Consider the following 15,533-nt stretch of genomic DNA (forward strand, 5'->3'; position numbering starts at 1 on the left):
CTCTCTCTCTCTCTCTCTCTCTCTCTCTCTCTCTCTCTCTCTCTCTCATGTGTGTGTGTAAATAATTGAAATAATTGAGAAATACTTAGATAGAAATTAATCTTATGTAAGGAGACTGGCATGCTTCTGCCCTAATGCAGAATTTGTTAAGTTTCTAAGCTAAGTCTACTTTTGCACTCTGGATATTTTACTCCACCAAATAATACTTTATTTCATTAATACATTATATAGACACCTGATTTTAAACTGACTTCAGTTTAAATTTCAAATTGTTCTTTAATAGAGCGATATTTTAACCATTTTTATTATTATGGACTCAACAGTATACATAGAATGCTGAGAAGAAATCTTGAATGAAATCCCAGGTCCAAAACTTTAAAAATAGACTCAGAGAGGAAAAGTGGGTTTGAACATTTTAAGGGATGATAGAACCATATTTCTTAATCAGCAAATGTACCACATTCAGGGAGGGATTTGTCCTTTCATTTCCTCCATTTTCCCCACCAATTTCATAATCAAATATTTTTACATGACAGCTTAGGCTCAGAGATGGCTCAACAATGAAATGGGCATGTGATTCTTTGTGACAGAAATACTCCAGAACAAGAGCAGCAAGCTACCAAGACTGAAGTGAACCAGAAAGAAATGCCTCACAGTAAATACCATGAATATATAGCAAACAAGCAGGATGTTACATACACAGAGATGAAGACGTATAAGTCTCCACAGAAGCACAGAACACCTACAGCCAAGCAGAGCCCTGTAGTGCTGAGTGACGAGCAGGTAAAATATGCAGAGCTGACATTCCACAGAACACCTCAGTTCCAGCCCAGGAAACTACCTGTCAGAAGAAAAAGACAAGGTACAGTGTTGTGTCCTTTCTGCAACTGACCAGTCTCGACACTAGGGTTTAGATTATGGCTCTCAATACCTGTCACAACTATTTTAGTTTTCAGTATGACACAAAACAGAATCCCCTGGGAAGAATCTCACTAACGGCCTATCTAAATCAGTTTGGCCTGTAAGCATGTCTCTAATGGGTATCTCCATGCTCTGGACTGTGTAAGAACAGTAGAAGCTGGTGACCACCAAGCATGAGAGTGTTCATTTCTCTCTGTTCTTGACTGCATGTGACCAGCTGCTCCTAGCTCCCACGGCTGCTGCTGCTCTGATGGACTGCTAATGGGAGTTGTAAGTTGAACAGGCCCCTTTGAGGCCAAAGATATCTTTTCAGAGTATTTTATCACAGCAACAGAAACAGAATGAAAGGAAGGGAAACATAACTCCTCTAAATTGGTCACAATATGTTAATTATATGTCTTTTTAAGACACCCTTCCCCCATAGCTAGTCTAAAACACTGTAGTATAATAAATATCTTTTAATACATTTCTCTCAAGTATTACAGAAGCAGTATCTAACAGAATTTTATTGTGTTTGAGAATTATATATACATTTGAATGCTGTTATTAAAGTTTTCATTTTATTTCCATTTTCTACTTTGTTCCCATTTCTAGGAAACACCGTTTTATAATATAGCCCAGATGGGCCTTAATTGCAAATCTTTCTTTAACCTCTTGCTTTAGCCTTCCAAAATGGTTGAATTACAGGTGTGAACCACGATGGCTGGTCTCATTCCTTGCTATCTTGAAAATCACTATTGATGACAACTTTATTCAGTTCAATCTATTTCAGTCACAGTATAACTACTCTGAACATGCAGTGGGCCAAAGAGAAGAAGGAGAAATATCCAATGTGTTTAAAGAAATATCATACTTTAGTGTCACAGGAATGACAGATTATAGAAAAATAATTTTCATAGTAATTTGGTGGTAACAGTTTTGTCGTATTTAACCAGATAACAGACTGAAATTAAGAAGTTAAATGTAATTCTAAAAATTACTTTCTTTATTTCTTTTTTTTCTTTTTTATAGACATGTGAGGGTGGAAAGAAAGAGAGAGGGGAGAGAAAGAGAGATGGGGAGGGGAGAATATATGCATACAGCTCAAGTCTGTTCTATTACACCTCATTTTGAAGTAGGTTCTTAGTTTCTGCAGCCTTCCCACAGCTAGCAGGCCTGTGAGCTTCCGGTTGCCAAGCTTGTGTCCACTTGCTGGGTTAACAGGTACAGATGCATATGAACACCACTGGGATTACAGGTATTGATGCAGGTATCGATGCGTATGCATACCACAGGCTTTATCCTTGGGTGTCGAAGATGGAACTCAGGTTACCAGGCTTGCACAGAAGGTGATCCCCTGGGTCCATTACAAAATATTTCAATGTTCTCCCAAGGGATTAGTTATTATTAACTACTCCCACCTTTAGGAAGACATTCATCACACGTGATTTACCCTGTGAAAGCCAGATGACACATAATATTTGAATGTCTCTTAGCAGTAGACAAGGAGAAGTTGTTCTCAAAGAAACTGGAGTTAAGAAACTGATGATTCCAAAAATGAGAGGATAAAGAACACCAACCCAAATAATCATGGCCAAATTAATTAAAGCATTTTTGTCAAATTACAGTCTGTGTCAACCTAAGGTGGAATTAGAGATGTCAGCATTGGATGTGAATAAAACAAGGTCTTTATAGTTCAGAGTTGGGGGTGGGATTCAAGTGGAGGATTTGGCATTCAAAGTAGGCAGGGTTACAAGAACAGAACCTAAGTTTACAAGTTAGTCCAAGTGTACTCCTGAAAGTAAAACTTGAATGCAAGTTGGACATAACATGCTAATCATAACAACAGATACTCAAAACAAAGTCATCATATTTGCTCATATTATCTTTTGATAAAAAATAAATCTTGGACTGCAAGATGTTTATAAACAAATCTTTAAAACAGGTATAAGATTGCCATTCCTGGAAAAGGCAGTACAGATCCATTTGTAGTTAAAGTTATAAGAGAGGCATATTGCAATTCTTTAGAAACAGAGATTTAATCATGAACAGGAATAAAACTAGTTTGTCTTTACTATAAAATGGCTTTTAAGACTAAGATGGAGGCACGCTGGTTCTCCACACCCCCGCCCCTTGCATTATGTATCCCTGTGATAAGGCCTTAGCAATCTTTATCTGGGGAAAAGTAAATTTTACACTACAAACATTTATTGCTCATTTATCAATTATGCCTATTTGACTAGGATACATAGAACAAATATTTTTTAAGTCAGTATAATCTTGGAATGCCAATAGGTATTCCCAATAGTGTTTCCATGGACCTAATATTCCAGTCCTTTCTTGAGGCCAAGGGGCAACATATTTTCCTCTGAAAGTACTTCCTGCTCAAATTAGGATTCCTTTGTGAGGACCCAAAAAGACTTGACTATTACTCAAAGCCCAGGAGGAGATTAAAGTAATGGGGTGTTTATAAGAAGCAGTTTGTTGCTAACCCAGCTGAAGAGACAGGGAGCAGTGATATCAACTGGACCAGTTTACATCAGCTTTAACCATGTCCAGGGATTTCTGGTTTTGTAGGAAGACTGGGACTGGCTCAGTGTAGATCACCTTTGGAATACTTTGCAGTCTGTAGCTGATTTCTGGATAGTGTCTACCAGCTGAGTAGAATTCTGCCAAGACCGATATAGACTAGAGTCAGAAGTGCAGGAGTCCAGCCTGGGCAGGATTCAGAACCTGAAGAAGGATGTGTAGAAGAGGCAAAGAAAGATTTTGACCAAAGTCGTACACACTGGCACTGCCAGGACCTTGTGCTGACTCAACCACATCACCATTATCAACAGAGGAGTAGTGATCTATTCTGTCTCATGATCCTAAGAGACAAACAATAATGGATCGTAGTCTGAGCTTTCCTTTTCTGAATCTGGGGAAGTATCTATCATGGACAAAGTGAAGGTAAACCTTTCAATAGCAAAGCCAAGAATGCAAATTCAAGTCAAATGTGAACCAAGCAGTCTCTCAAGAAAGGCCAGGGGATTCTGCATGAATATCCCCACAGGTCCTTGCCATGTGGGGATCCAACTCCTCAGGCCTTGACATAAGGAAAACAGACTACATTACACTTATGCAAATTTCCCGGAAGAAATTTGGTAACCACCATAGAAGTTAAAGAACTTGAATGAAACTTTTATATTTGGAACTTCCCCTTTCAAAATAAGCAGTAGGCAGGGAAGCTTAGTCTTTTGATCGAAAGGAGTACTAATATGTAGTCCATTTGATCTCTGAGAGATTGATCTAAGTCTTATGGTATCTTAGACTCTCTGAAGCTTACATTACCATTGTATTTAAATCTATATTGCAGGAAAAAAAAGCCTCCCTCTAGGTGTCTGAAAAACAGCTGGGGTATATTCACGTCTTTGAGTCATAGCAAAAGCTATAGAATTAGGTTCAAAAGTATGAAAAACAATTGTCTTTGTCCAGAGGGCTGGACATATAGATGGTTCAGAGATATTTTTAGCATGTTCGGAAGCATCTTTAAGTTTATATTTAAATGACAAGCAGAGGACATTTAAAATCTTCGACTTGTGATTAATAATAATAGTTGGTGAATTACCAGCTTATCTGCACTTCATTGATCAGTGTTAAAACGTTGAGTTTTGAAATCTTAGAATAGCAATAGCATAGACTAATTTGGTTTTTAGACCTTAAGTCATTTTCTTAGATCCTCACAAATTACTTCGACTTTTTAATATGTTCAGATGTTTATCATTTAAATTAATTATAGACCTTTGTAAATTATAAAAATTTGAACTCTTTTATCCAATTTCTTATCATTAGATATATGTAAGGGGTTGATTACTAAGAACACTCTTTACAAAGCAAGTTCCTTGTCCTTTAATGAAGCCTGTTAGTAAGGTCAACTTGTCTGTGAGTTTACTTTTTTCATCAGGTAACCTAATATCTCTAGAAAATAAGGCCTGGGTTTTATATGTGAAACACATGGAATCGGCAACTGATGCTAAACTCATAAAGATACTGACCTTATTTTCATGGAGCAGAGTAGAAGAGTCAACTCAACAGTGACACTGTCCATGCAGGACCCTGACAGCAGGCAAGGCATGAGCAGTTTAGCCCAGTAGTCAGTATTATCACAATCTTGGAGAAGTCATTAAGTCCCATCAGTCTGCTTTGAAAGTCTTAGGGTTGACTCTAGGAGTGGTGATCTCTGTATGTCATAGTAAGCTTGTTACATTAAACATTTTAGTTGGCATATTTTGCAGATCTCAGAAATGTTTTGAGTGCTGTCTATTAAGTATACTTGATGTCAAATAAAATTCCCTGGCTTTTTGTTACTTGTTGTAGGTTCGTGAAACATACAGGAGGATAAGTAGGCTAGTGCTTGTAAAGAAATTACATTTGTAAGGAGTATGATAATTTATAAGATGACTATTCATCTGTATGCCTTCATTGTCTTTAACAGTTTACAATTTAGTAGCTTTTACAAGATTCATATTCTATAGTTTTATTCTCACTAAGTTTTGCTTTAAAAATTATAGTTCAAGAATTGAAGCTTTTTTGGTATCAAAATAAAACTTTAAATCATAAACACAGTCCATATGAAAACCAACAACTTCCTTCCAAGTGAGGGTGATTCGGTCCTTCTTAGAAGGAGCAACAAAATACTCAAGGGAGCAAATATGGAGACAAAGTGAGGGACAGAAACTGAAGGAGGGGCCGTCTCAAGACCACCCCACCTGAGTATCTATCCCATGTGCAATCACCAAAGGTAGATGCTGATGTGGAAGACAGGAAGTGCATGCTGATAAGAGCCTGATATGGATATCTCCTCAGAGGCCTTCAAGAGTCAGACATATTCAGAGGCAGATGCTCACAACTAGCCATCGAACTGATCATGGGGTTCTCAATGGAGGAGTTAGAGTGAAGACTGAAGGAGCTGAAAGGGTTTGTGGCACCATGAGGAGAGCAACAATACCAACCAACCACAGCTCCCAGGGTCTAAACCACCAGCCTGGGAGCACTTAGGGGGGGATCCAGGGCTTCAGCTGAATATGTAAAAGTGGAGGGCCCTGCTGGGCATAGGTGGAAGAAGAGAACCTTGACCTCATGAAGGCTGGATGCCCCAGGGGGTGGGAATTTTGAGGGTGGGGAGGTGGGAGTGGGGGGGGTGTAGATAGAGGTTACATCCACAGAGAAGAAGGAGGAGGGGCGAGGGGATTGGGGGTTCCGAGGGGGTGGTGGGGGATGGGGTAAGGGGACAACATAGGAAATGTAAATAAATCATCCAATAAAAAAAACAAACAAAAAAAAAAACAAAAAAAAAAAGAAAACCAACAACTTTACTTTCCTAGATTTTTCATAGTCCACCATTACAGAATATCATTGTTTGTTTGTTCATTTGTTTGTTGTTTTGTATTAACATATTTTTATTTTATATTTTATTTTTTACTTATTCACTTTATGTTCTGCTCACTGTCCCCTACTCCTGGTCAGCCCTTCCCACAGTACTTTCCCCATCACCCCTCCCCTTCTCCTCTGAGCACATCAGGGGCACCCTGGATATCTCCCCACCAAGGCACTTCAAGTTTCTACAAGGCTTGGCACTTCCTCTCCCACTGAAGCCAGACAAGTCAAGCCAGCTAGAAGAACATATCCCACATACAGGCAACAGCTTTGAGGATAGCCCCCACTCCCGTTGTTCAGGACACACATGAAGAGCAAGCTGCTACATAGGTGTGGTGTTACCTAGGTCCAGCCTGTGTGTGTTCATTGGCTGGTGGTTTATTCTCTTAGAGTTCCAAGGGCTCCAAGGTTAGTTGATTCTGTTGGTCTTCCTGTGGAATTCCTATCCCCTTAGGGGCTGTGATTCTTCCTTCTTTTCTTCCACAAGAGTCCCCAAGCTTCATCCACTGTTTGGCTGTGGGTATCTGAATCTGACTGGGTCAGCTGGTAAGTGGAGAGTCTCAGAAGACAGTCATGCTACTATACTCTTGTCTGCAGGCATAACAGAGTATCAGTAGTGTCAGGGATTGGTGCTTTTCCATGGGATGTGTCATAAGTTGGGCCGGTTCTTTATTGGTTGTTCACTCAGTTTTTGCTCCATCCCATGTCCCTGCATTTCTTGTAGATAGGAAAAATTGGGAGACAAAAGTTTTGTGGGTTGTTCGGTATCTCTATCACTCCCTCCAGGGTTACTACCTACCCACCCTAGGTTCCATAGGTCCAGGGCAAAGAGTCACAACTAAGATCATTCCCATTGATTCTTGAGGGCTTCCTTTATCCCAGATCTCTGTCTCTTTCTGGAGATGTCTCCTACATCTACCCCCTTATTGGATTCAGATTTCCATTCATTCACATGGCCATCCAGTCATTCCCATGACCTCTTCTCAAGCCCAACCCAAACCCAGCACTCCCCTCCCAATCCCTTCTCCCACCCATGTCCCTTCATCTGACTTCCATGACCATTTCATTCTCCCTTCCAAGCGAGACTCCTTCCTGTCTAGCCTACTTGAGTCTGTGGACTGTAACATGATTATCCTCTATTTTAGGACTAATATCCATTTATAAGTGAATACATACCATGCATGGTGCATGTCATTTTGGGACTCAGTTACCCCACTCAGGATGATATTCTCAACTTGCATTCATTTGCCTGCAAAACTCGTTATATCTTTGTTTATAATAGCTGAACAGTATTACATTGTATAGATGTATCACATTTTTATCCATTCTTCAGCTGAGGGACATCTAGGTTATTTCCAGTTTCTGACTATTACAAATACAGCTACTATGAACATAGCTGTGCAGATGTCTTTGTGGCATAGTGGAGCATCTTTTAGGTATATGCCCTAAAATGGTATAGTTGGGTCTTGAGGTAGAACTATTCCCAGTTTTCTGTTAAAAAAAAAAAAAATTGGCCAAATTGATTTTCAAAGTGGTTGTACAAGTTTTCATTCCCACCAGCATTGGAGGAGTATTCCCTTTGCTACAAATTCTCTCTAGCACATGCTATCACTCAAGTTTTTGATCTTAGAAATTCTGAAAGATGTAAGAAGGAACCTCAGAGTTATTTTGATTTACATTTTCCTCATGACTAAGGACTTTGAACACTTATTTAAGTGCTTCTTAGGCATTCCAGATTACTCTGTTTAGAATTTTCTGATTGGCTCTCCGCCTGATTTTTTAACTGTATTGCCTGGGTTGTTGGTGTTTAACTTGTCGAGTTCTTTATAGATTTTAGATATTAGCCCTCTCTCAGATGTAGAGTTGATAAAGATCCTTTCCCAATCTGTAGGCTGCCTTTGTGTCTTGTAGACAGTGTCCTTTGTCTTACAGAAGCTTTGTAGTTTCATGATGTCATATTTATCAATTGTTGATCTTAGAGCCTGAGCCATTTGTGTTCTGTTCAGGAAATTGTCTCCAATACCAATGTGTTTGAGGCTATTTTCCACTATCTAATCTGTAAGATTTAGTGTACCTGGTTTTATGTTGAGGTTCTTGATTCATTTGTACTTAAATTTTAAATATGCACCCATTTTCATTATTCTGCACATAGACATTCAGTTAATCCAGCACCATTTGTTAAAGAGCCTTTCTTTTTTTTTTTCACTGTATGGTTTTGACTTTTTATCAAAAACAAGTGTCCATAGGTATGTTGGTTTATTTCTGGGTCTTTGATTTAATTTCATTGATCAACATGTCTTTTCCTGTACAAATACCATACAGTTTTTATCACTATTTCTCTGTGGTACTATCATAGTTTCTTGTGTGACTCAGTTTACCAAAATAATGAAAACTTAACAAAATTAGCAAAGACAAATAGGCTAGACATACCTTCTTAAACCAGCCTCTGTTAACCTAAATAGATCTTAGTTAAGGAGAGACATTCTATAGGTTCTTTATCAAATTGCGTAGATCATTGTCTTGCTGCATCAAAAGATAGGAATATTTCAGTTTCTGGTATTTAGTAGTTATCCCCTAACTTAATTGACCAGGGATTATGCTGAATATTTGGGATTTCAATGTAGACTTGATCCTTTCTCAGGGTGATCTTTTAAGCATAAAAGCCATGTTTAGAGTTGACATATTTCAGGTAGCAGAATAGTCAAAAGCAGGACTGTGGTAGTTAAAAAGCAAGTTTACACTTTTGAATATTTGCACAAAACTATACATATCATATCAATGGATTAGGTCTGTGTTTTAATATTGCTTGTGTAGCCTTTTAATTATTGACCCTGTGTTATAAGTTTCAAGTCAACTTTTCCTATATATGCTAGAGATTTTTAACTATATCCAATAAACTCATAAATCCTGAGGTACAGAATGTTTACTTAATAGCCTTATAAATCTTGAGAAAGATTTATATCTTAGCATAAGTTTTAGATAGTGAAATGACACCAATGTTCTAATTTTGTTAACTTTTCTGCCTTGCTCTTTTTTTCTGCCACAAAGTGGGGTGACTCTGCTGACATATGACAGACACATTCCAACTTCAGTGCCAGCTTCTCATTATAGCAAAATAGCATATGACAATATTTCAATGTCTTCCATACCCAAAAAATTTTTGAATCCTTGCTGAATCCAGTGGCCAGAAAGCTCAGAAATGAAGAATTCTAAGTATTGTCTGTCAAGGAAGGAATGGCAAGGCAGCGGTGGACTTGGGTCTGGAACCAGCATGTACACAAAGTGTGCACACAGGATAGCATGCTGGAGTATGTCCACATTGTCTCAGCTAGACAGCATGGGAGTGGATGCAGATAGAGCTTGGTCTGCCTCCCATTTCCACCTGTATCTGGCACAGAAACATACACACAAGAAATGGAGAGAATGAAAATACAATCAGTACATAAAACTTTCCCCAGGCGGAATGCATACAGACAAGGAAAACACAAAACAAAACATCGCCAAATAATAACCTAGACAACGACAACAATCAGGGTCATTAAGAGGTTAACTGGTTTGACTACAGTAATTTTCTTAACAAATAGAAAGAGTTTTTCAGTTGCCTCCCTCTCCATCTCACATGCCAGGTACCCACTGGAGGCTTTCTAAGTGACAGGTTTCCCTAATTCAGCTAGACTGGGCCTTACTGAGGTCCATCTCTGATCCAGGTATGCCTGTCATCCTCCTGGGTTGGGCCTCTCCAAACCATGGGCTAGGTCCTAGTGTTATGGGATGTCCTTATGGTTCCTTGGCCCTGTTGTACAGCTTAGGCATTGAAACTCTACCAATGGGCACTCAGGTACCTGGCCCCACAAATTTTCTGGGACCCCAGTATCACCAGGGATCTATTAGGGTCGCAAAGTCAGTCAGAAAGGGAACTGATGGCTCTGTCTGAATTCCCAATTAATCATAAATAACCAGTGGACCCTTGGACATCTCCCTTTGCCCCGGATGGAAGAATGTTGAGCTTCATGAGACCCACTATGGCCCAAGATTGGGATCTCATGGAACCAGAACAGGACCAGAAACCAAATGTCACAGGAAAAATATCAAAAGCTTGAGGAGGAGGGCAGTGATTGAAATGTAAATACACAAAACATTTTTTTTAAAAAACAAATAAAAGTTTTCATGATTTTCCAAAGGAGGCCTCTGTAATAAAATGATAAGAAAGGTATTTGTTTTTCTCTCCTTTGGTGCAGCCATTTGCCCAGGAAGTCTGAGGAACTGAAGTGTGCTTCTGGGTCTTGGAATATCTCCAAGGTGAATACCTTTTGGAGAAATTCTTCAGTCCTGGAGAACAAGAGAGAAGAGTCTGGCTTCTGAATTAGGATTGGAGTCATGATCTGGGGAACTGCTAATGTTAATTCTAAAGACCAGGGGATAAAGACTACCAACTCAAATCATCTTGGACAAATTAATTAAAGCCAGAAATTAATTAAAGCAAGCTGATTTATACATGTAAGCAGGCTGACTCACCCTAAATAAGAGTTTGAGAGATCAGCATCAGATTTGAGAAAAATAAGGTTAGGGGTAGAGGGCCTCCAGATGGGGGATTTGGCAAGGAAAATAGATGGGGTTACAGGAGCATAAGATAAGCTTGTACATTATTCCTAAAGGTCTCTTGAAATAAAGGCATGGTTGCAAACTGGACATAACAAGGAAATCATAACAACAGGGAGTGGTAACAAGGTAGACATCCATGGTCATATTACCTTTTAAAGCAATGTTAGGGTTGCAAGATGGGTATAAACAACTCTTTGAAATAAAGACAGAATTTCCATCCTGGAACAGGCAGTACAGAATCATTTTCAGTTAAAGTTACAGGTGAGGCATAGCAAAGTCCTTAGGAAACAGGTTTAATGGTAAACAGGAATGAACCTAGTATTTCTTTACTATAGGATGGCTTTTAAACCTAAGTTGGAGACACGCTGGTCCTTCCTGGAAGTTAGAAACTCAGTCATTGTTACTGTTTCTTTCTCTTTTCAGGCCCCAAATGGAGGGTGGTAACCAGCATGCTTGGAGCCTTGTGTGTGGTGTTGATGACAACCGTGGGGATCTTACTTCCAAAATGTAAGCAGTTAAGCAACTTCTTCACTTTGCAGCAGTTGTGCTTTCAGTAATGTGATTATAGCATGACTGCACTTCACAGCATATACATGATAATAGCTCAAACACTACTAACTCCTGCCTTGAATTATGCCCCAGTGCTTTCTAGTCAAGAAGAGCAAAGCAGACAAACCTCATTTCCTCCTCTTCTGTGTCCTAAAGAAGATGGTGAGTACTAACCCTAAGGATGTTTGTGAGTGTTAACTCCCAGGATGTCTGTGCATGTTAACTCTGAGGATGTTAGTGAGTGTTAGCTCTCAGAATGAAGTGAGTGTTAACTCTGAGGATGTTGGTGATTCTTTATAGAGTTCAATTCCAAGACTTTCCATTACTTCCTATTTCCACAAACTTCAATCAATCATGATAGCCAGAAATAGTGTTGTTCATTTAGACCCTTATGAGAAAAGAACTCACATGGCTTAAAACTAAGAGAATCTGAAAAGTAAAATCCCCAGAAATTACAGCTATTTGTGTTTATCTTCATTGCTTTGTGTTTATTAGAAGAAACTGTGATTCAAATATGTAGACTAGTAAATATGAATTGCCCATGTTACTGTTGTTTGAAAATAAAAATAAGTGAAATAAAAAGTAATCCTAGGAAATATATATTTATGTGTGCATATTCCCAGTATAGAGCATGATGAGCCTGTATGTCGAAAGCAGTCCTGGTATACATTCTCAGGAATTCTACGTTGCACATTTGAACAAGAGAAAAAGAAGCCACAGCTGCAAATGACTATATGCAAATATTTCTAAACATTTAATGACAGCTGCCACTGGGCTGATGATTGACAAATGTGGTGGCTATGTCAATTTGACTTCATCTAGAATTAACTAAAACCCAAGCAGCTAGTTATACCTCTGAGGTTTTTTTTTCGTAATTAAATCATTTGAAGTATGAGGACATAACTTTATTCCCAATATGTTGAGGTGAATTATCCACCTTCAATCTGTCCATAACTTCTGGTGGTAGTCTGCGTCACGGACATGAAAGAACAGAACATTTGTTCTTTGCATGCTTGTTTGTACTCTCAGTGGCAAGTCCGTTCCTTCACTGGCATTAGAGCCATCCGGTATTAATGTTTGCAAACACGAAATAATCCTGCTCATCAGATTCTACCCCTTTGCATGAATTTTTAGATGAATGTATTTTTCATTACATTTTTTGAGAATTTCATATGGGAGTACGGTATTTACATCATTTTCATACCTCCATTTCCCTCTTCCAAATTCTCAGTATTCCCGGATCCCCCAAAATTCACATCTCTCCTTTAGCTGTTATCGCTGTTTCGTGCTACATCTATGTACATGTTGATTGGTGTTGTCCTTATATAGGCGTTGTTTAAGTAACCAAGTTGTTGAGATTTCACGGACATAATTTGTTTGTTATAACTAGAAGACAGTATGTTATACCAGATGTCCTGGTCCTCTGCCTCTTTCAATCTTTATGACCTCTCTTCTGCAAATTTCCCTGAGCCTTAGGTATAGGGGTTACATCATAGATATATCAAATTTTGTAGGATACCACATAATCAATTACTTGTGCTCTGCAGTTTGGTCAGTTGTGGAATTCTGACTGTATCAGCTGCAAGAGTGTGGGTATAAGGATAAGCATTTAGAACACAGCTTGAAGCCGGGCAGTGGTGGTGCACGCCTTTAATCCCAGCACTTGGGAGGCAGAGGCAGACAGATTTCTGAGTTTGAGGCCAGCATGGTCTACAGAATGAGTTCCAGGGCAGGACAGCCCAGGCTATAAGAGAAACCCTGTCTCGAAAAACCACACACACAAATAAAAAAAAAAAAAGAAGACGAACACAGCTTGAAATTATACAGCATTAGGAACATGGCAGTAGTAGGTTCTGTTCTAAAGCTCATGAGCTCTTTAGCCACAGGTAGTTGGCTCGCCTATGGGCATAAATTCTCTTCCTCTGAGCTAGCCTCAAGTTCATTTAAATGTTTTCTTGAAACGTGCCTTGCCACTTTCCTTACTAGTGTTTCTTCAATCCTCTTCCTTTATTCTCTTCCTTTTGTTTTTTCCTTTTACTTTGTATTCCTTTACAATGATAGTTGCATAGGGAACCTTGACATCAATGGACACAAACCAAACTGACTTAGCCTAGGAGAACAAAGGCTGCTGGGAGGACCAGGGAGATAGACCTGCTGCTGACCAGTCCCAGGTCAAACAATTCTGTATCTGAAAATGAAGCTCAGCTTCCCTTTGTCTCAGATATTTTTAAACTGACAAAATGTAAATCTCTGATCTTTGACTCACTCCTTGAAGTAACTGAACTGGAAGCAATGAAAACTATGCAAAAACTTCAGTTTAGTGAGACTAGTATCCAAGTCAGTAAGGGAACCAAGGACATATGGAGGAACTGGTTCAGTTTAGTCAACTTGAAACAATCCTAGACATACCAGTAAAGAGGGAATCATAACTGAGAATCACACTCCATTAGATTGGTCTCTTGGCCTTAATTGCTAAATGGTTTAAGTGTTTCCAGCTCCTCTAATACAGTGTCATTCTTAAGTAGATGGCCTGGTGGCATAAGAAAGATAACTGTCTGTGTGTCTATAAGCAAGCCAGTAAGGAACTTTCCTCTATGGTCTCTATTTCAGTTCCTGCCTCCAGGTCCCTGTCTTGAGCTCCTGCCCTGGCTTCCTTGACAATGGCCTTTAGCCTGATAGCTAAATAAACCTTTTCCTACCCAAGTTGGTTTTGATCATGGAGTTTATCACAGTAATGATAGACAGAATAAGGCTAGTGGGACACAGAAGTAAAAATGTTGTGCTGGTTACTCACAAAGGGGAGCAAATATTGAGAATAGTTAAAGGCTACACAGGAAATGAATGCATGTGAGTAGTTCAGAGTTTAATGGAAGAAAATTGGGTAAAAAACTGTGTAAAATGAAAATACAGGTAAAGGACACAAATAAATCAGCCATAAAAGATAAAGTCAAACTACTAATTCACATAGAAACATCTGGTAAACTAAGGTTCCCAGAAAAAATAATATGTATGTGAAACATTCTAAGAAGTAGAATAAAATGTTTGAAACATTATGGTTCAGCACAGTTAGAATGTTACAGATCCAGAACCAAATTATGTAGGGCTCTCTTTTGTTGATTTTATAGTCTTCATTGCCCATCTCTCTCACTTAAAATCTATTCGGCTACATTGTGAACCTTTAGAGGGTATTAATATTTCCCAAAACTGCTTCTGCACTGACATGTAGTATTCAGTACCACCTGAATCCATGTTCCTGAGCAAATATCACTGAACCTGGAGTAGAATAAGTTATTTCTTTTTCCCTTTGCAATAAGAACAGTGTTTTGCCTACAGTGTTTAAGCCCACTAGCAATTACACATGAATTTTTTTAATGATGTATGATTTCAAACCTGGAAAACTTACACTGTGTCTAAAGTAGGAGAACTTTTAAATTGAAACAAAAAAAGAAAAAGAGACATGTACTCTTGGTCTAACTAAGACGCACGCACTTAACCTATGATTCTATTAAAATGTACCTTTTCATACTTCAAAATATACTTGCATTAATTCTCACAGATATAGTATCATTAAAATGGGCAACATGTATTTTTATAGTAGGCATAAATTTAAAATGAGAGATTTATGTTTTATCTGTGCTATCCTAGAAAGCATTACCTTTATTAATTTTTATAAACTTTCCTAGACATATATTAGCTGTAAAATATTTTGAATGGTAAGAATGATATTTCAATAAATAAATTAAAAAACATAATTTTTACTTTATAAATACAGACACGGCACGATCACAATAATCTGTGAAATGAGAGACAGACAAGTAAGTGCCCTCATCTTTATGAGAACAAATGTAACTAACTTAACTTTGGATGGTTATAAATGTTACACAAATGAAAAATTCAGAGTATACTTATTAAATAGTTAGAATACTACTTAAATCTACTTATGTATTTTAATTTTGTGTACAAAGAGCCATTATTTTAAAAAATAACTCCAATTTAAAATCATTTCAGTACCTATTTTTCTATTCATCTAATTACATATTATTTAGCAACTTAAATGTGCCAAC

The 15,533-nt window shown here is 38.3% G+C and overlaps 1 protein-coding gene across 8 annotated transcripts in view; it reads left to right on the forward strand.

Moving 5' to 3' along the window:
- The window catches only part of LOC114632484 (killer cell lectin-like receptor subfamily I member 1), a 31,296-nt gene that overhangs the window by 2,982 nt on the left and 12,781 nt on the right, over window positions 1–15,533 (forward strand). For 7 of the 8 annotated variants that reach the window (XR_003713098.1, XR_003713100.1, XM_028781019.1 and 4 more), the window contains exons 2-4: window positions 591–862; window positions 11,344–11,427; window positions 11,563–11,631. Coding sequence is in view for 5 of the 8 variants with exons in the window: in XM_028781019.1 (XP_028636852.1) it covers window positions 591–862; window positions 11,344–11,427; window positions 11,563–11,631 (425 nt within the window). In the remaining 3 variants the exon portion in view is untranslated. Of the gene's footprint in view, window positions 1–536; window positions 863–11,343; window positions 11,428–11,562; window positions 11,632–15,533 lie in introns of all 8 variants that reach the window. The other variant, XR_003713099.1, reaches the window with a different exon arrangement.

Source organism: Grammomys surdaster, unplaced genomic scaffold (genome assembly GCF_004785775.1).
Source record: "Grammomys surdaster isolate TR1022 unplaced genomic scaffold, NIH_TR_1.0 373, whole genome shotgun sequence".
NCBI lineage: Eukaryota > Metazoa > Chordata > Mammalia > Rodentia > Muridae > Grammomys > Grammomys surdaster.